General features: G+C 37.4%; 1 protein-coding gene and 1 pseudogene across 2 annotated transcripts in view; one reads left to right on the plus strand and one right to left on the minus strand.

The window, feature by feature from the left end:
• Positions 1 to 22,067, plus strand: part of RDX (radixin) — a 101,137-nt gene that overhangs the window by 41,283 nt on the left and 37,787 nt on the right. For both annotated transcript variants that reach the window (XM_020869987.2, XM_020869988.2), the window contains exon 10: positions 9,808 to 9,938. In XM_020869987.2, the coding sequence (XP_020725646.2) occupies positions 9,808 to 9,938 (131 nt within the window). The remainder of the gene's footprint in view (positions 1 to 9,807; positions 9,939 to 22,067) is intronic.
• LOC110122468 (large ribosomal subunit protein eL39-like) lies at positions 1,917 to 2,067 on the minus strand (annotated as a pseudogene).

Genomic DNA, 22,067 nt, shown 5'->3' on the forward strand with positions numbered 1-22,067 from the left:
CCTAACAGTGCACCAACATGTCATGTCCCTTTTCTCCACACCTTCTTCAGCTCTTATCGTTTGAAGATTTTTTTTGATGGTCATTCTGACGGGTGTAAGGTGATATTGTAGTTTTGATTTGCATTTCTCTAATAATGAGTGATCTTGAGCATCTTTTGGTGTGTTTATTAGCTAGCTGTATGTCTTCTTTAGAGAAATGTCTGTTTAGGTCTTTTGCCCACTAATTCCAATGACTTAGTTATTTGCTTTCCTATTATTGAGTTGCATAAGCTGTTTATATATTTTGGACATTAATCCTTTGTCAGTTGTTTCATTTGCTGTTATTTTCTCCCATTCTGAAGGTTGTTTTTTCACCTTGTTTATAGTTTCTTTTGCTGTGCAAAAGCTTTTAAGTTTAATTAGGTCTTACTTGTTCATTTTTGTTTTCCTTTCTATTATTCTAGGAGGAGACTCAGAGGATCTTCCTGTGATTTATATAATAAAGTGTTCTGCCTATGTTTTCCTCTTAAGAGTTTTACAGTTTCTGGTCTTACATTTAGGTCTTTAGTCCAGTTTGAGCTAATCTTTGTCTATCATGTTAGGAAGTGTTCTAGTTTCATTCTTTCACATGTAGCTGTCCAGTTTTTCTAGCACCACTTACTGGAGAGACTTCCCTTGCCTCAGTGTATTCTTGCTCCTATGTCAAAGATAAGGGTTTATCGCTGGCCTTTCTGTCTTGTTTCACTGGTGTATATTTCTGTTTTTGTGCCAGTACCATACTTCCTTGATGATTGTAGCTTTGTAGTATACTCTGAAGTCAGGAACGTTAATTCCTCCAGCTCCATTTTTCTTTCTTGAGATTGCTTTGGCTGTTTGGGGTCTTTTGTGTTTCCATACAAATTGTGAGGTTTTTTTGGTTCTAGTTGTGTGAAAAATGTTGTTGGTGATTTGATAGGGTTCACATTGAATCTGTAGATTGCATTTGCTGGTTTAGTCATTTTCACAGTATTGATTCTTCCAGTTCAGGAAAATGGAATATCTCTCCATCCGTTTATGTTGTCTTTGTTTTCTTCTTCATCAGTGTCTTATGTTTTCTACATGTAGCTCTTCGTTTCCTTAAGTTGATTTATTCCTATGTATTGCATTCTTTTTGTTGCAGTGATAAATGGGATTCATTCTTCAATTTCTCTTTCTGACTTTTTGTTGTTAGTGTATAGAAATGCAAGTAGTTTTTGTGTATTGATTTGGTATCCTGTGATTAGCTCTAGTAATTTTCTGATGGTATTTTTAGAGTTTTCTATGTATAGTATCATGTCATCTGCAAACAGAGTTTTACTACTTCTTTCCAGTCTGGATTCTTTTTGTTTTCTTTAACTCTGATTGTCATAGCTAGGAATTCCAAAATTATGTTGAATGATAGTGGCGAGAATGGGCACTCTTGTCTTGTTTCTGATATTAGAGGGGATGCTTTCAGGTTTTCACCATTGAGAATAATGTTTGCTGTGGGTTTATCATTTTTGGCCTTTATTATGTTGAGGTAGTTTCCTTCTATGCCTATTGTTTTAAGAGTTTTATCATAAATGGGTACTGAATTTTTTTCAAAAGCTTTTTCTCCATCTGTTGAGATGATCTTATGGTTTTTATCTCTCAGTTTGTTAATATGGTATATATCACATTGGTAGATTTGCGTATATTGAAGAGTCCTTGCATCCCTGGGGTCATGGTGTGTGATCTTTTTTTCTTTTTCCCCAAATAAGTTTCACATATTCATTACTGAGCCTCATAGACTGTTAGCAAGGAAATAAGAAACATGGGAGCCAAGCATTCCATCTCTCCCATAAGTTTAGACAGTTGTGATGTTCTGACTGTGATTTGGCTGGTTAATATGCAGATAGTCTTAACACACAGCATGTATTCCACTTTATATGTGACACTTCTTATAGACCCAGCTTGGTTTTTCTCCAGTGTCTTCTCTTGAAATTGTCCCTGATCTTACTACTTTTCATTCGAATCCATTGAGGAATGGGACGATTCTGCTTTTGTTTTGGCCAGGAATCGCTTGACCCTGAAAGTCTTGTGAGAAGACATCTTGAGAAGCAAACTCAACCACACATAGGATGGCGGAGAAAAGAAAACAGCATGTGTGATCTTTTTAATGTGTTGTTGAATTCTGTTTGCTAGAATTTTCTTGAGGATTTCTCTGTCTCTGTTCATCAGTGATATTGGCCTGTAATTTTCTTTTCGGTGATGTCTTTTTCTGATTTTGGTATCAGGGTGATGGTGGCCTCGTAAAATGAGTTTGGAAGTATTCCTTCCTCTGCAATTTTTTGAAAAAGTTTCAGAAGGATAGGCACTAGCTCTTCCTCAAATGTTTAATAGATTTCACCTGTGAAGCCATCTGGCCCTGAACTTTTGTTTGTAGGAGATTTTTGATCAGTTTTTATTTTGGTGCTTATAATTTACTTGTTCATAGTTTCTATTTTTTCCTGATTCAGTCTTGGAAGATTGAACTTTTCTAAGAATCTATCCGTTTCTTCCAGGTTGTTCATTTTATTGGCATATAGTTTCTTATAATAGTCTTTTATGATTCTTTGTATTTCTGCATTGTCTGTTGTAACCTGTCCTTTTTCATTTCCAATTTTGTTGATTTTTCTCCCTTTTTTCTTGAGTCTGGCTAATGGTTTGTCTGTTTTGTTTATCTCCTTGAAGAATCAGCTTTTAGTTTTATTACTATTTACTATTATTTCCTTAATTTCTTTTTCATTTATTTCTGCTCTGATCTTGATGATTTCTTTCCTTCTACTCATTTTGGGGTTTTATTCTCCTTTTTTAGTTGTTTTGGGTGTAAAGTTAGTTGCCTAGTCGATGTTTTTGTTTCTTGAGATAGGACTGTATTGCTATAAACTTCCCTCTTAGCATCCCATAAGTTTTTGGTTGTCATGTTTTCATTGTCACTTGTTTGCAGGAATGGTTGATTTCTCATCTTCTTCAGTACCTGTTCATTTTTAAGACATATATTGTTTAGTCTCCATGTATGTGTGTTTTACAGGTTTTTTTTTTCCCCCCTGTAATTGATATCTAGTCTCATATTCTTATGGTCAGAAAAGATGCTTGATATGATTTCCATTATTTTTTTAATTTACTGAGAATTGATTCATGACCTGAGATGTGGTCTATCCTGGAAAATGTTCCATCTGCACTTGAGAGGAAAGCGTATTTGGATTGAATGTCCTAAATGTCCTGAAGATATCAACTAGGTCCATATGGCCTAATGTGGCATTTAAGGCTTGTGTTTCTTTAATTTTCTGTTTTGATGAACTGTTCATTGGTGTAAATGGGGTATTAAAATCCATACTGTTGTGTTACTGTCAGTTTCTCCTTTTATGTCTGCTTTTGTTTGCCTTACGTATTGAGGGGCTCCTATGTTGGGTGCATAAATGTTTGCCATTGTTATGTCTTCTTGGATTGATCATTATGTAGTGTGTTTCCTTATCTCTCATTTATTTTTTTAAGGTCTCTTTTGTCTGACAGGATTGCTACTCTCTTTTGATTTCCCACTTTGCATGGAATGTTTTTTTCCATCTTCTCACTTTCAGTCTATGTGTGTCTATAGGTCTGAAGTGGGTCTCTTGTAGATAGCATATGTATGGGTCATGTTTTTGTATCCAGTCAGTCTGTGTCTTTTGGTTGGAGTGTTTAATCCATTTACATTTAAGGTAATTATTGATATGTATGTTCCTGTTGGAATTTTCTTTATTGCTTTGGGCTTCTTTTCGTGGGTCTTTTCCTTCTCTTTTTTTCCTTCCCATGGACGTCGCTTTAACTTTGTCTGTAATGCTGGTTTTGCACTAAATTCTCTTAACTTTTGCTTCTCTGAAAGGTGTTAATTTTTCCGTCAAATATGATTGAGATTCTTGCCAGGTAGAGTAATCTTGGTTGTAGATTTTTCCCTTTTAGTACTTTAAATATATCCTGCCATTCTCTTCTGGCCTACAAGTTTCTTCCTGAAAGATCGTTAATTAAATGGGGTTTCCCTTGTATGTTGCTTGTTGCTTTTCCCTTGCTGCTTTTAATAAATAGCCTTTTTTTGTGTTTAATCTTTATTAGTTTGACTAGTACGTGTCTCAGTGTGTATCTCCTTGGGTGTATACTGTATGGGACTCTGCGCTTCTTGGACTTCATTGTTTTCTTTCACATGTTGGGGAAATTTTCAGATATAATACCTTCAAATATTTTCTCAGACCCTTTTTCTTTTCTAGTACTGGGACACCTATAATCCAAATGTTGGTGTGTTTGATATTGCCTGAGAAGTTTCTGAGACTATCCTCAATTCTTTTCATTCTTTTCCCTTTAGTCTGCTCTTCAGAAGTTATTTCCACCATTCCATTCTTCTGCCTGTTATTCTGGTATTGATTGCTTCTAGAGTATTTTTGCTTCCCTAGTGGCTCACGTGGTAAAGAGCTTGCCTGCAATGTGGGAGAGATCTGGGTTCAATCCCTGGGTTGGGAAGATCCCCTGGAGAAGGGAATAATAATAACCCACTTCAGTATTCATGCCTACAGAATTCCATGGACAGAAGAGTTTGGTGGGCCACAGTCCGTGGGGTCACAAAGAATCAGACATGACTGAGCTACTAACACAGAATATTTTAAATTTCATTATGTGTTGTATGTCTCTGTTTATTCTTTATTTCTTCTAGGTCCCTGTTAAATGTGTTAATTGATCCTTGCGTTTTGTTCATTCTGTTTTTGAGTTTTGGGATCATCTCTATTATCATTACTCTGAATTCTTTTTCAGATGGTTTGCCTATTTCCTCTTTGTTTATTTGGTCTTGTGAGTTTCTGTCTTGTTCCTTCATTTGTGCAGTATTTCTCTGTCTTCATTTTAATTCTAACTTACTGTGTTTGAGGCCGCCTTTTCCCAGGCTTTCAGGTTGTATTCCTTCTCCCTTTTGATTTCTGCCCTCAGTGGGTAAGATTTGTCCAGTGGTTTGTGTAGGCTTTGTGTTCTGGTGAAAGGAGGTGAGGGTTTTTTTCCTTCTGATGGGCTTGGCTGTGTGAGGTGGTATATTTTGGGGTGTCTGGTAATCCTGTCTGCTGATTGGTTGGGTTTATGGTTTAGTCTTGTTTGTTGTTTGGGTGAGGTGTCCTGCATGGGTTTATGATTTTGTCTTGTTCGTTGTTTGGGTGACGTGTCCTGCACTGAGGTGCTGCTGGCCGTTGGGTGATGCTGGATCTTCTAACACAGTTAACAACCCCGTGATTCCTTGTTGAATTCCATGAAAGGCTGCAACCTTTCATTAGTGAGTATGTATTGCCTGCTTTCTATACAGTAGGAATTCATTGACTCTTTATTTCATTTGAACACCTGAAGGTTGTTTTATGTTAGTCCAGCCACATGGGGATTGATGGTCTTTCAGAAGTGGCATGCTGAGTCTTGGTTTATTCCCTGCTTTATAGGTCAGGGAGAGAGAAGTGACAGCTGTGTATGTGGAAACAATTCTGGTCAACCCCAATGACAGAGGAGCCAGCAGACATGCTTGGGGAGTGCCCCGAGGTGTGCTGCTGGAGTCTCTTGGGCAGAACAGTAGTTGGGAAGAGGCAGCAGGAGGCCTCTTTCCCTGCAATACTTTGGCATATGTAGCTATATCCCCCTGCATAACTCTCATAACTTCTTTAATAGTGAAAATGATGTTCTTTTCCGTGGGTTATTGGTCCTTGTAGTCTGTGTTCTTAAGTTACTTGCATCCAAATCAAATTGAGTTTACAATTTAGAGTCAGATACCTACATACCACTTGTAGGTTAGCTATGGGATAGTCTGTGTCACAGCTGACTGCCTGTATGACCGGGACTGAGCTGATGTCATACCAAAGAATACAGGCTTTGGAATTAGATAAATCTGGGTTTGAGTTCTAGTACTTGTTGAACAAGTAACTTATTACCCACTATTCTCTTATCCTTACTGTGAAAATAATAGTCCTTTCAAGAGTTTTTGTGAGAAATAATAATGTCAGTATAGAAACATTTAGCAGAGTACCTAATACCTAATTAAATAGTAGCAATAAAGAATTTTTAATATTATTGGTACATAGTTTGAATAGAAGTTGAATATATGTTGCTTTTTAGTCTTCATTTTAAGAAAAATGTAATTGGTGCCATCTGATACTCTTTAAAAAGCAATAAATTCTAATATGGAGCTTCTCAGGTGGCTCAGTGGTAAGGAATCTTGACCTGCATACAGGTTTCTCAGGACGCATGTGAGGTGGTCTGGTATTTCTGTCTCTAAGAATTTTCCACAGTTTGTTGTGATCCACACAATCAAAGGCTTTAGTGTAATCAGTGAAGTGTAAATAGATGTTTTTCTGGAATTCTCTTGCTTTTTCTATGATCCAACTAATGTTGGGAATTTGATATCTGGTTCCTCTGCCTTTTCTAAATCCAGCTTCAACATCTGAAAGTTCTCAGTTCACATAGTGTTGAAGCCTAGCTTGAAGAATTTTGAGCATTACTTTGCTAGTGTGTGAAATGAGTGCAATTGTGTCATAGTTTGAACATTCTTTGACACTGCCTTTCTTTTGGATTGGAATGAAGACTGACCTTTTTCAGTCCTGTGACTGCTGAGTTTTCCAAATTTGCTGGCATACTTAGTGCAGCACTTTAACAGCATTATTTTTTAGGATTTGAAAAGGCTCAACTGGAATTCTATCACCTCCACTAGCTTTGCTCATATTGATGCTTCCTAAGGCCCACTTGACTCCAGGGGAATTCTGGCTCTAGGTGAATGATAACTCTGTCGTAGTTATCTGGGTTGTGAAGATCTTTTTTGTACAGTTCTTCTGTGTATTCTTGCCACCTCTTCTTAATATCTTCTGCTTCGGTTAGGTTCACACTGTTTCTGTCCTTTATTGTGCCCATCTTTGCACGAAATGTTCCCTTGATATATCTAATTTTCTTGAAAAGATCTCTCTAGTTTTTCTCATTCTATTGTTTTCTTCTGTTTCTTTGCATTGATTACTTAGCAAGTCTCTCTTATCTCTCCTTGATATTTTTTGGAACTCTGCATTCAGATGGGTATCTCTTTCCTTTTCTCCTTTGCCTTTCACTTCTCTTCTTTTCTCAGGTACTTGTAAGGCCGCCTCAGACAACCATTTTGCCTTTTGTATTTCTTTTTCTTGCAGATGGTTTTGATGAGCACCTCCTATACAATGTTACGAACCTCTATCTATGGTTCTTCAGGCATTCTGTCTCTCAGATCTAATCCCTTGAATCTGTTTGTCACTTGCACTGTGTAATCATAAGGGATTTGTTTAGGTCATACCTGAATGGCCTAGTGTTTTTCCCTACAAAAAGAAACTGGGTATCACTACGAAATGTGGAGAGCCAGAGTCATTCGTATTAATTGAACGGGGTATTAGTTGGTGATGGCTGTAGGCAGGTGAGAATTCTTGTGAGATGAGAAATACAAGCCTTGTAAGAGTGCAGCATAGTAAACTTTACAAAACACTTTAAATATCATAATCAAGTTAAATATTGGCTATACATTTATTTCATTTTTCAGCATAAAGACTAAAATTCCTCCCCCCAACTTGCTTGTTGCTATCTTCAGTCTTTTTTTCTAGCTTCCATGTCTCCTTTACCTCTATCCTTGAGGAAGAACAAATGAAATATCAATAGGGAAAAGGTAAACAGCACCAGTGCCTACCTCCAGAAGGGGCCATCTATGTGCCAGAGCAGGACTGAAAAGGTTCTGAGTTTGTAGAATATTATTGTAGCCTTTGGTCTTGAGATCTGGTGAGATGTAAATATTCGTGAAATGTCTCAGGGCCTCAGTGTCTCAGGGCGGGAGCTAACTGTCTTGGAGACTCTGGCAGCACTGGATTTGACTCAGCAGGGACTGAGGAGTGATGTGGGCAGCCTATTCAACATCTTAGAGTAGCAGGCAGCCTGGCATGGAAAAAGTAGCTAACGCATATATATGGAATTTAGAAAGATGGTAACAATAACCCTATATGCAAATCAGAAAAAGAGACACAGATGTAAAAAACAGACTTTTGGACTCTGTGGGAGAAGGCGAGGGTGGGATGTTTCGAGACAACAGCATTAAAACAAGTATACTATCAAGGGTGAAACAGATCACCAGCCCAGGTTGGGTGCATGAGACAAGTGTTCGGGGCTGGTGCACTGGGAAGACCCAGAGGGATCGGGTTGAGAGGGAGGTGGGAGGGGGGATCGGGATGGGGAATACGTGTAAATCCATGGCTGATTCATGTTAATGTATGACGAAAACCACTACAATATTGTAAAGTAATTAGCCTCCAACTAATAAAAATAAATGGAAAAAAAATAGAGTGGGGAAAAAAAAAAGTAGCTCTTGACATCACAGACAAGCCTGCTTTTTCAGCTTTCTAAAAAATACAGGAAGGGCAGCAGTATCTGTTGGGCCCCTATGCCCTTGTTTTTCTCAAGGAAATTGGGATGCTTAAACTTTCCTAAACCTGTGTAACCCCTGACTCCCAGAGCAGTGTGGGCTGTTTACCTGTATATACTCTGTTGATTGAGATAGGGTGAAAGGTGAATGTGCTAAAAGTGAGTCCAAGTCTTGGGGGAAGAGGGCCACTAAGTTATTCAGTCTTTCTTCGAGCTGTTGAGAAAGTACCTTGTAACAGGGAAGTCTAGAACAAGGGGGAGTTCCCCTCTCATGAATGAACCGTAGGCCGTAGATTATTAAACGCTGTGAGGATCAATTAAAACCAGTTGGGAAGATATGGCCACCCTTAAACTTAATGCATAGGCCTACTTTTCTTGCTGATTTATTATAACTCTCCCTGTTTGCCCCAGAGCTGGAGTCTCTCTTCATATTGAAAGCAGATAGGTACTAGGAGCTGCAGGAAGAAATAGGTAATAAAACTTTGCTGATAAGCTTATCAGAGATTGCAAGTTGAGAAACTACATGGTTTGGGCTTGAAATTCAGAATTGACATCAAATGGCAGCTATGTCTTTTATAAATATTTAGGTATTTTTAGATGAAAGCATAATTGATGTTTTTTTAACTAAAAAGAAAATTATTCCCATTAAAGTAGACAATATCTGATAATTAAATCTTATTCATCATTGTATTTCTGGCCCTCACCATAGAGTCTTATCCACAGTAAGCCCTTGGTAGATTTTTGATAAATGAATTTGGCTGTATTTAGGCCCATGGCAGATGCATCTAAATGAAAAAAGCACCCATTCCCACCAAACTCTCAGGAGGATCCTTTTAGATAGCATTAGATGCATATTATCATTTTAAGAGATTTGTCAAAGGAGATAAAACTGAGTTGTCCTCTTGTACCCAAGTTTAAGTTGATACTACCTTAGAAATTAAACTTGTATTAATTGTTCATGATTGAAATTTTTTGCCCTTCCATGTTAATTTGCTGTTTAAAGTGAAACAGTCTTGTGCACTCCCTTCATACCTTTGCTGTTTCTGCCAGTGGGTGGTTCTTGCTAATCTAAAGAAGGCATGTTCTTGGGTATGGCAACTGTGCATTTAACTGGTTTTGTGCTCACATATAATTTATTGTCCAGTTCATTTTAAACGGTCGCTGACATTAGTTTTTGTGACCTCACAATAAAAGATATATTTTAATCCAGTGTGTGTATATGTGACAGTGGGTTGTAGTTCTATATTCTTAACTATATGGTTTTTTAATACATCTAAATTTAAGGATACTTAAAATATTGATATGCTGTCATTTCTTCTTAGTTGATTCAGTTACCACTTAGGTTTCATGTATATATTTTCATATATTAATTTGTAACAACACAATGTAATTCCTTTTAAGGGCTCAATTAGAGAATGAAAAGAAGAAAAGAGAAATAGCAGAAAAGGAAAAGGAAAGAATAGAACGTGAAAAGGAAGAGCTAATGGAACGTCTGAGACAAATTGAAGAACAGACAATGAAAGCCCAGAAAGGTAAAAGTTTCTTTTTGATATTGGATTCAAAATTGTTGCTCTGTCATCAGATAATATAGTGTTTCTTAATACTTTAAAAAAATTTTTAATTGGAGGAAAATTGCTTTATAGTGCTGTACAACTACATGAATCAGCCATAATTGTACATGTGTCCCCTCCGTCTTTAGGCTCCCTCCCTTCCCATCACCCCACCCCTCCAGGTCATCACAGAGCACCAGGCTGAGCTCCCTATCTTATCTTGCAGCCTCCCGCAAGCTATTTATTTGACTCATGATGGTGTATATATGTTGATGCTACTTTCTCTATCTGTCCCACCCTCTCTTTCCCCCAGTGTGTCCACAAGTCCATTCTCTACATCCGTTGTCTCCATTCCTTCCCTGCAAATAGGTTCATCTGTACCGTTCTAGATTCTACATACAGTGCAAATTATTATGCCATGTTTGGTTTTCTCTTTCTGACTTAATTAATTCTGTGTAACAGACTTTAGGCTCATCCACATCACTACAACTGGTTCAAATTTGTTCCTTTTTATGGATGACTGATATTCTTTTGTTTTTATGTACCACAGTTTGTTTATCCATTTATCTGTTGATGAACATCTGGGTTACTTCCATTTCTTATATAGACCTAATTCCATTTAATTGCAAATTTAATACTTAGTGGAATTAAATCATAAACATTTTTAAGGTACATTCATGTATATAACCCTTATCTATTTGTTTTTCATTTACTTAAGCACTCAAATAGTTTTATATGTACTTTTATTATACATTACAAATGACTGTATGTGTTAATTTTTTCCTTTTGACTATCCAGGGTTACATACACAAAAATACATTTTCAATGCTTTCTGGCATTTAAACAAAATCTCTTTATGGATATTTAAGTACTTTAAGGCATCTAGGTAATTTAAGGCATTTTAAGCTATTCTGACTATTTAAACTCTTCTAGAACTCAGTCTCTAGGTTCAGTATGTTAAAAAATACACAACACATAGCCATGTTTTGTTTGTTTTTGATAACACATTTGGAAGAACTTACTTCCTAGACAGTAGGTAACCAAAATGTTACATTATATTAATGCTTTATTATTTTAATATTGTTATTATCTGGCTGTGGCAGGTCTTAGCTGTGACGATGCAGGATCTTCACTGTGTTATGTGGAATCCTTTTTCTGTGGTGCATAGACTCTCTAGTTGTGTTACATGGCATGTGGGATCTTATTTCCCCCACCAGGGATTGAACTGGCATTCCCTGAGTTGCAATTCAGACTCCTAATCACTGGACCACCTGGGAAGTCCCAACTACAATGTATATTTAGAAAGGCTACATTTATATTTAGCAAATGTGGTTTATATAAAGTAACTCTTCAGTCAGTTCAGTTGCTCAGTCATGTCTGACTCTTTGCGACCCTGTGAACCACAGCACGCCAGGCCTCCCTGTCCCACCAACTCCCAGAGTTTACCCAAACTTTTCTCCATTGAGATGGTGATGCCATCCAACCATCTCATCCTCTGTCATCCCCTTCTCCTCCTGCCTTCAATCTTTCCCAGCATCACGGTCTTTTCAAATAAGTCAGCTCTTCGTATCAGGTGGCCAAAGTATTGGAGTTTCAGCTTCAACATCAGTCCTTCCAATGAACTCCCAAGACTGATCTCTCTTAGGATGGACTGGTTGGATCTCCTTGTAGTCCAAGGGACTCTCAAGAGTCTTCTCCAGCACCGCAGTTCAAAAGCATCAATTCTTCTGTGCTCAGCTTTCTTTATAGTCCAACTCTCACATCCACACATGACTACTGGAAAAACCATAGCCTTGGCTAGACGGACCTTTGTTGACAAAGTAATGTCTCTGCTTTTTAATATGCTGTCTAGGTTGGTCATAACTTTCCTTCCAAGGAGTAAGCGTCTTTAAATTAAATGGCTGCAGTCACCATCTGCAGTGATTTTGGAGCCCCCCAAAATAAAGTCGGCCACTGTTCCCACTATTTCCCCGTCTATTTGCCATGAAATGATGGGACCGGATGCCTTGATCTTAGTTTTCTGAATGTTGAGCTTTAAGCCAACTTTTTCACTCTCCTCTTTCACTTTCATTAAGAGACTCTCTAGTTGTTCTTCACTTTCTGCCATAAGGGTGGTGTCATCCGCGTATCTGAGGTTATTGATATTTCTTCCGACAACCTTGATTCCAGCTTGTGCTTCTTCCAGCCTGGCGTTTCTCATGATGTACTCTGCATATAAGTTAAATAAGCAGGGTGACAATATACAGCTTTGACGTACTAGAATAGACAAGATACTGAGCAAAATAAAATGCTATTCTCCTTCTTAAGAATTAGTACCTGCTTTCCTGATGACCAGTAGAATCAGACATTCAGTTCTGTTGAAAATTGTTGTTAGTCTTATTTAAGGTTTATTTTTGCTCCTTGCTGGTGGTGGGGCGATGCTCTTGAGCAGTGGGTAGAATAATTTGCCAAATGGGTAGCTGGAGGAGGAAGTCACAAAGGTTGTTATAAATGTACAAATTGATGATCCCAATTGTAAGATGATTGGAAATAATATTTCTAAGAGAAGAAATAGATTTTAAAAAGCCCTGGGTTTTTCTCTGACTCCTGAGGAACCTTACTTCTCAGAGCTGTAGGAGACCTAGCGACTGTTTAGTTTGAAACCCTGAGGTAGTAAAGAGACTTGTTTGCAGTCCATAGGCCAAGGGTAAAACTTGTTTCCTCAATTCCAACTGATGATGTTTCTACCCCTCGTGGGCTTCCCTGCTGGCTCAGCTGGTAAAGAATCCTCCTGCACTGTGGGAGACCTGGCTTCGATCTCTGGGTAGGGAAGATCCCCTGGAGAAGGGGATGGCTACCCACTCCAGTATTGTGGCCTGAAGAAGTCCATCGGGTCACAAAGAGCTGGACACGACTGCACGAGTTTCACACACACTGCCACTCTAGGTTGTTTTTCATCAGTTAAAGCAGATATTCAGGATGTGCCAACTTTGTGCTGGATTGTAGACAGACAGATATGCAGCATTCATGGGAGTGAAGCCTGTGTGCTTGACGGAAGTGAGATGGATACATACAAATTTTGTTAAAGTTAGATAACATGTGCTAAGTGGTATGTGAAGAGTATAAGCAATATTTATATTAGAGGAAGAATCTTGAAAAAAAAGAGCTAGAATGTACTAAAGTGTTTTTTATAAAAGGAAACTTTAAAGAAATTTATGATACTGCTTTGATTTTAAAGAGAAGACTGAAGGATAGCAGCTTTTCATTTATAATACCTTTTCTGAGAGAATAGCTATTTACTAAATCTTTCAATCTCATTTATTTAGATGTGTGATAAAAATATCACTGATTTACATACAGACAAGTACTTAAATAAGTGAGCACTAAAGAATATAAGGAAGATAGAACGCAAGAAAAAATATAGAGCATCCTTGTCAAGACATTTCAAATCAGTCATCCTAAGGTGAAGGACATCCAGTTTTGCTTGTTTTTCTTTTTTTTTTTTTCCCCTAATAATAAAGCTTTTCCAGGCTGTCTGAAACTCTCCATCAGTTGTCTTGTAATTTATGCTAAATTCTCATTCAAATGATAAGTAGCTCTAACCATTTCTAAATCATAATATTTAGTAGACAACCCAGTAATTTTTGTTTGAAAAGAAACATATTTCATTATTGTCATTTTCTTAAAAATTTTATATTGATGGTATTATTTGAAATTTGAAATGTCACAAATAATTAAACAGAACCATGCTAACAGTTTGCATTGCCATATTCATTATTGTTAAATTATTTAGCTTCCTTTGTCATTCTTTTAACTATTTTTCAGATACATTGGTGACTGTATTTGTGATAAAAGACAGTCAAACTTGAATTTAGTTTCTGTTCTAAAAAAATACCAAATATCAAAATGAATTTCCACCTTCACAAAAGCAAAGCATAGAAAAGAGTTAGAGGTATAGTAATTTCATTCTGGATGGTTGTTGTCATAATGACCCATATAACCATGATGGTGTCATCAGTCACCTGGAGCCAGAGTGTGAAGTCCAGTCATCCTTGAGTGCAAAGTCAAGTGGGCCTTAAGAAGCATCACTATGAACAAAGCTAGTGGAGGTGATGGAATTCCAGCTGAGCTATTTCAGATCCTAAAAGATGATGCTGTTAAAGTGCTGTACTCAATAGGCCAGCAAATTTGGAAAACTCAGCAGTGGCCACAGGACTGGAAAAGGTCAGTTTTCATTCCATTGCAAAAGAAAGGCAGTGCCAAAGAATGTTCATACTACCACACAATTGCACCACTCATTTCACATGCTAGCAAAGTAAGGTTCAAAATTCTTCAAGCTAGGCTTCAACAGTATGTGAACTGAGGACTCCAGATGTTCGAGCTAGATTTAGAAAAGGCAGAGGAACCAGAAATCATATTGCCAACATCCATTGGATCATTGAAAAAGCAAGAGAATTCCAGAAAAGCATCTACTTCATTGACTACAATAAAGCCTTTGACTGTGTGGATCACAATAAACTATGGAAAACACTTCAAGAGATGGGAATACCAGACCACCTTACCTGCCTTCTGAGAAACCTATATGCAGATCAAGAAGCAACAGTTAGAACCAAACATAGAACCATGGACTAGTTCCAAATTGGGAAAGGAGTACATCAGGGCTGTATATTGTTACCCTGCTTATTTAACTTCTGTGCAGAGTACATCATGTGAAATGCTGGGCTGGATGAAGCACAAAAGCACAAGCTGGAATCAAGATTGCCGGGAGAAATATCAATAACCTCAGATATACAGATGACACCACCCTTATGGCAGACAGCGAAGTGGAACTAGAGTCTCTTGATGAAGGTGAAAGAGGAGAGTGAAAAAGCTGGCTGAAAACTCAGTGTTCAAAAAACAAAGATCGTGGCATCTGGTCCCATCACTTCATGTCAAATAGATGGGGAAACAATGGAAATAGTGACAGACTCTTTTATTTTTGGGCTCCAAAGTTACTGCAGATGGTGACTGCAGCCATGAAATTAAAAGATGCTTGCTCCTTGGAAGAAACGTTTTGACCAACCTAGACAGCATATTAAAAAAACAGACATTACTTTGCAGACAAAGGTCAGTCTAGTCAAAGCTGTGGTTTTTCCAGTGGTCATGTATGGATGTGAGAGTTGGACACTAAAGAGGGCTGAGTGCCAAAGAATTGATGCTTTTGAACTATGATGTTGGAGAAGACTCTTGAGAGTCCTTTGGACTACACCAAGATCCAACCAGTCCATCCTAAAGGAAATCAGCCCTGGGTGTTCATTGGAAGGACTGATGCTGAAGCTGATGCTCCAATACTTGGCCACCTGATGCAAAGAGATGACTCCTAGAGAAGACCCTTATGCTGGGAGAGATTGATGGCAGGAGGAGTAGAGAACGACAGAGAGATGGTTAGCTGGACATCATTGACTCAATGGACATGAGTTTGAGCAAGCTTCGGGAGTTGGTGATGGACAGAGAAGCCTGAAGGGGTACAGTTCATGGGGTCACAAAGAGTTGGACACGACTGAGCCACTGAATAGCAACGACAACTTGTTAAGCACCCAGTGCTGTTCTAGGCTGTTTTCTAGCTGTTGGGGATATAGTATTGAGCATGTAGTATCCCTACACTCATGTAGCTTACTATTGAGGAAAGACAGAGTAATGAATGTAACAGATAATAAAAACCATTTTTTATAGTTCTAAGTGCTGTGAAGGAGATAAGCAGGGTAAGTGATAAAAGTAATAATTCTGAGTAGGAGGGGGTTTATATATGCATTATTTACAAATAGAAGTCAAGCTTTAATTCAGATATTAATTTACAGTATGACCATAAGCAAGTCATTTTTAACTTCTAGATTTCCTTAGGTTCCTAACTTCTAAAATGGAAGTAAATAATCTAATTTCGTTTACTGAGGTTTTTTGAAATGTAGTTATAGTAAAAATATTTTGTTGAAATTTTTTCATAAGTATAGTAATGTGCATACCTCTTATTAGATGTAAGGCTCAGTAAATTTTTATAAAATGAATTTATTTTTGTAACTACCCAAAACAAGATAGAGGACATTACCTGCCCTCAGGGAACCCCCTCTTGTGTCTCTTCCCATTCAGTTTTTCATCCCAAATGTGAGATATCATTCCGATTTATATCATTGTATAGTTTAGTCTTATTTTTTTTCTAGCTGTGTTGAGATACAATCTACATACCACACAACCATTTGAAGTGTATGATGTGATAGATTTTGGTATTATTCATAAGAGTTACGCAGCTGTCACCAAGATTTTGGAACAGTTTCATCCCCCCTAAAAGAAGTCCCATACCTATTATCAGTCACTCCCATTTATTCCCAGTTCTCCCTGCTTCCCCACCCCCCATACCTGGGCAGTTACTGATTTTTTTATCTCTAGACTTCCTGTTGTGGACATTTCACATAAATGCAGTCATGCAAAACATGGTCTGTTGTGATTTGCGATGAACATAATGTTTGCAAGTTTCATCCTGTTTTAGCATCTTTGAGGGACTTTACTGCTAAATAATATTCTATGCATATGATGCTACATTTTGCTTTTTCATCAGTTGTTGAACTTTTGGGTTGTTGCTACCCTTTGACTGTTCTGAATATGCTGCTGTGAACATTTGTGTTACAAGTTACAGTGTATTCATACGTGTTCACTTCCTTTTACTGTAAGCCTGAGAGTGGAATTGCTGGGCCATATGTTTAACTTTTTGAGAATCTGCCCATCTGATTTCTGAAACAACTGTTTGCTGTTTAACATTCCTCCCAGCAAGACATGTTTTCTCCACATCCTCACCAGCACTTGACAGTGTTTGTCTTTCGGATTATAGTCACTATAAATGGCAGTGAAGTGGTGTCTCATTGTGGTTTTGACTTGTGTTTTCCTGATGGCTAATGAGAGGCATTGGGGGCAGGAGGATGAGATGGCTGGATGGCATAACCGACTAGATGGACATGAGTTTGCGTAAACTCCAGTAGTTGGTGATGGACAGGGAGGCCTGGCATGCTGCGATTCATGGGGTCACAAAGAGTCGGACACGACTGAGTGACTGAACTGAACTGAACTGAATGGCTAATGATGTTGAGCATCTTTCATATCCTTATTGGCCCTTTGTATCTCTTTGGAGAAATGTATTTTCAAATTTTCTCCGCATTTTTCAGTCAAGTCTTTTTGTTGTTAAGGTATAAGACCTTTTTTTAAAAAAATTAATTAGTTTATTTATTTTACTTTACAACATTGTATTGATTTTGCCATACATTGACTTGAATCCACTGTGGGTGTACATGTGTTCCCCATCCTGAACCCCCCGCCCACCTCCCTCTCTATCCCACCCCTTGGGTCATAATATAGCAGTGGTACATACACACAATGGAATATTACTCAGCTGTTAAAAAGGATACATTTGAATCCGTTCTAATGAGGTGGATGAAACTGGAGCCTATTATACAAAGTGAAGTAAGCCAGAAAGAAAAACACCAATACAGTATACTAACTAACACATATATATGGAATTTAGAAAGATGGTAACGATAACCCTGTGTGCGAGACAGCAAGAGAGACACAGATGTATTGAACAGTCTTTGGGACTCTGTGGGAGAGGGCGAGGGCAGGATGATTTGGGAGAATGGCATTGAATCATCTAAATTATCATATGTGAAACGAATCGCCAGTCCAGGTTCGATGCATGATACAGGGTGCTCAGGGCTGGTGCACTGGGATAAGACTTTTTAAAAATTTGTGTATAAATCTCATATCATATATCACATATATAATATGCAAATATTTTCTCCTGTTCTGTGGGTAATCTTTTCACTTTGTTGATGGTATTCCTTGATTTTAAATTTGGATGAAGTCCAATTTATTATTTTTTTGGGCTTTTGTTACTTGAGTTTTTGTCATAATCCCTTAGAATCATCTTCCCTGTGTTTGAACTACATAGAAATTCATGTGTACTTACTTTTGGCTTCTTTTTGCTCTGACTTATGTAGATAGCTGTATTTTTTTTTAGTTTTTTTTTTTTTTTTTACATTATTGTATAATATTGTACTGTACGTATTTACATGTTTACCCATTCTCCTGGTGATAGACATTGGGGATATTTCCTGTTTGGAGCTATTATAAAATCAGGCTGCTATGAGCATTCTTGAAAATAGTAGTTGATGTACTTATCTACTGATTTGTTGAATGTACACACCTGGAGTTGTGAGTGGAATTGCAGGATCACAGCTGTACAGAGCTATTGTAGATATTGCCATCAGTTTCCCAAAGTGGTGGTATCAATTTTCATTCTTCCCACTGCTCTACATCTTCATCATTACATCTACCACTCATTATTGTCAGGATTTCTTTTTTGTTTGTTTAGCCATTCTGTGAATACAGTTAGTACAATGCATTTCCTTGATGACTGATGACTTTGAGCACCTTAGCAAATCCTTATAGCTCTCTCTGAAGTGTCTTTTCACTTGTTTTGCCCATTCAAAAAATATATTGGATTTTCTTCTTTTTCCTATTGATCTGTTGATCCTATTGATCATGTAAAGGAAATCTTTACATGTACGTTTTTAAAAAAAATCTCTCCATGGTTTACCTTTTTACTCTCTTAATGGTTGGTGTCTTTTAATGAAAAGATAGCCAACTTTAAGCTCCATTTATCACTCTTTTTCCTTATGATTATGAATGTATTATTCTTTACTACTTTCTAGAAACTTTGTTTTACCTTTCACATTTTGGTCCGTAGTCCATATATGTGACTTTTGTAAGGATCAAGGTTTATTTTTTACCCATATGTATTTCTTACTGACCCAGATCCATTTATTGCTAAGACTTTGTACCATACATAGCATTACCTTTGTCACCAATACAGAAGTCTGTATGTATGAATCTATTTCTAGACTTTGTTCCACCTACTAGTTTGCCTGTTGTATTGCCAGTGCCACAGAATTAATTTACTAGTTGTATCTGAAAAGATTTTTAACTGACATGTCTCATAAATATGTCATAAGTATACAATAAAATGATAGGAAGCATGTTTCAAAGACAAGGTGACTCTTGGGCTGCCATGTTACTTTATTTTTTTTTTTTTACTTTAATACTGACTTATTCAATTCTCTTGTAAAATAATATAAAGTACAATTTAAGTAAAATTTTATTTTATTCCCAATTGGGTACATCTTTTTTTTTTTTTCATTAATTTTTATTATTTGGAGGCTAATTACTTTACAGTATTGTAGTGGTTTTTGTCATACATTGACATGAATTGGCCATGGGTTTACATGTATTCCTCATCCTGATCCCCCCTCCCACCTCCCTCTCTACTCAATCCCTCTGGGTCTTCCCAGTGCACCAGGCCCAAGCACTTGTCTCATGCATCCAACCTGGGCTGGTGACCTGTTTCACCCTAGATAATATACATGTTTCGATGCTGATCTCTCGAAACATCCCACCCTTGCCTTCTCCCACAGAGTCCAAAAGTCTATTCTGTACATCTGTGTCTCTTTTTCTGTTTTGCATATAGGGTTATCATTACCATCTTTCTAAATTCCATATATATGTGTTAGTATACTGTAATGGTCTTTATCTTTCTGGCTTACTTCACTCTGTATAATGGGCTCCAGTTTCATCCATCTCATTAGAACTGATTCAAATGAATTCTTTTTAATGGCTGAGTAATATTCCATGGTGTATATGTACCACAGCTTCCTCATCCATTCGTCTGCTGATGGGCATCTAGGTTGCTTCCATGTCCTGGCTATTATCTTTTATCTTTAATCGTTTATGGTATTAGTTATTAATGGTTATATGTTATATACTTTTAAAATACTGAAGTTGAGAATTGGAACATATTAATTACTTGAAAAACTTAGTAGAGAGCCATTTAGTTTATAAGAAGACATCTTATGTCTACAGAAGAGTTTAATATCTGCTAAGACTAGACTCTTCCGTTTAAATCTGAATATGCTGCTGTTCCACAGAGTAAACCCTCTCCTCCCACAGTATGGTGAGGTGATGCACTTCCTGGTTCATTCCTAGGTTGGAAGATTTTTCTTTGTTTGCTATATAACTATTCCTTTCCTCCAGTCTTTTGTGACTTCATATTCTAGTTATTCACAATATTTTTTTGAATAGAGAGTTCCTGGAGAAGATACACTGGAGATGGAAAATCCAGGAGAGGAGTTCAGTTTTCTCCTTTAATGCATGATTCTAGTGTTTGGCTCACTGTTTTGCTAAAATAAAATTAGCAGTGTGTTTAGTCTCTGTCAAAGAGCTAAGCGTTTAGCTGGTTGTCTTTGTGAAGTGATTGTAGATGGTGAGCCTAAAGGTAAAGGTGGTGTGGAGTTTCTAGAAGGTAGTAAGGAAAAGACTGTATTCATAACCATAAGAAAAAGATTGATAAATTGAACTTTTATAGTTACAAATGGGACTCTAGCCCTTGGTGTCTTTGCAGAGGGTTTTTTGGACTTCTGAAAATCCATTTCTGCATTATTGCCAGTGTTTGTCTGGCTTTGGATTCTTTCCTCATGCTTTACTTTTTTTCCAGTTCTCCTAGATGAGCAGTATCAGTCATAGTTCTTTTAATAACCTTGCTTGTTAACTCCAATGTCTGGCTAATTTATGGGCCTGTTCTGTAGTCTGTTTTCCCTTTTTGGGGTGGAAGAGGGGATTTTAAAGGGCCTCATTTGGTCCTATCTGGTATTGATTAGATGCACGACACTGTATGTAAAAAAGCTATAGAGACTTTATTTTATTTTATTTTTCATTTATTTTTATCAGGCTATAGAGACTTTAGATGGTGTTATTTTCTTTCAGGGCTGGTGGGGGGGTGGTGAGTATAACTCACTTGTGTCTGACTCTTTGCAACCCCATGGACCATAGCCCATTAGGCTCCTCTGTGGGATTCTCCAGGCAAGAATACTGGAGTGGGTTGCCATTCCCTTCTCCAGAGGATCTTCTCAATCCAGGGATTGAACCCGGGTTTCCTGCACTGCTGGCAAATTCTTTACCATCTGAGCCACCAGGAAAGGCTTACATTTTCTTTTAGAGAGGATTTAATTTTTTAGAGAGGATTTTTCTTTTGACAGGCAGAGTATGTGCAGATCACCTTGATGGAGTTGTGCTGGGTTTCAGGCTTTGCTAAGGTTGGTCTCTTTCTGGTTTTCCCTTACTGCTAGTCTGTAGCCACTTGGGGGCGTCATCTGAAAGACTTGACTGGGACAGTTCTATCATCGTAAAGGGCCTCAAATCCAGCCTTTGATTCCCAAACTGCAAGAGGTTGTTAACCTCTCGGATGAGCTCTTTGCGCTTATAGCTACTTTTTGCTTCTTTCTGTAGTATTTGAGCTCATTTGTGTACATTTTGGGAGTTGGCAAATATCCTGAGGGGAAATAACGCACAGATTTTGAAACTTTTCTATTTATTTCTTTTCAGGATCTTGTCCTTTCAAGTCTTGGATGCTTTGGCAGCTCCAGAGTCTAGATCTCTGTTTTCTTAGCTTGATAGAATATTGCAGGCTCTGCCTTTATTCTGCTCTGCTAGGACTATTATATACCATTTTTTGTATATAAAATAAGCAAGTACACGATATACACACAAAGATATGCTTTTCTCTCCACTTCTTTCTTAAACTAATTGCACCTTGCTGTTTTCAATTAACATAATCTTGAAAGTCCATACGTATTCAAAGGTATCTTCCTTACTTTTTTACAATAACACAATACTCCATTGCTTAGATGTAGTACAGATACTTTAAAGTTGCTTTTTCATCAGGTAATTTATGATCATATTCTTTTTCTGTGATTTCTAAGAATTTTAATAAGAGGACTTTTATTTGCTTTTGTTTTATAATATCTATTAGTTCTTTCTCCAGTGTAAAAATGAACTGTTGCCCTAGACTGGAAAGAGGAAGAGAAAAAATCTATAATTGTTCTGAGATTTTTTTTTAAATTAATATATTTTTTACTTATAACTGTTCCAATTTTATAGTTTCCAATCTTTGCCCTTGGGAGTAACATTAGAGATCATTTGGCTAATAAAGTCTTAGACTTGTCAAAATCAAGTGGTACTTGTATTCAAACCTGATTAAGAAGGCAAAACTTTCACAAATTT

The sequence above is a fragment of the Odocoileus virginianus genome, chromosome 10 (assembly GCF_023699985.2).
Source record: "Odocoileus virginianus isolate 20LAN1187 ecotype Illinois chromosome 10, Ovbor_1.2, whole genome shotgun sequence".
Classification (NCBI taxonomy): domain Eukaryota; kingdom Metazoa; phylum Chordata; class Mammalia; order Artiodactyla; family Cervidae; genus Odocoileus; species Odocoileus virginianus.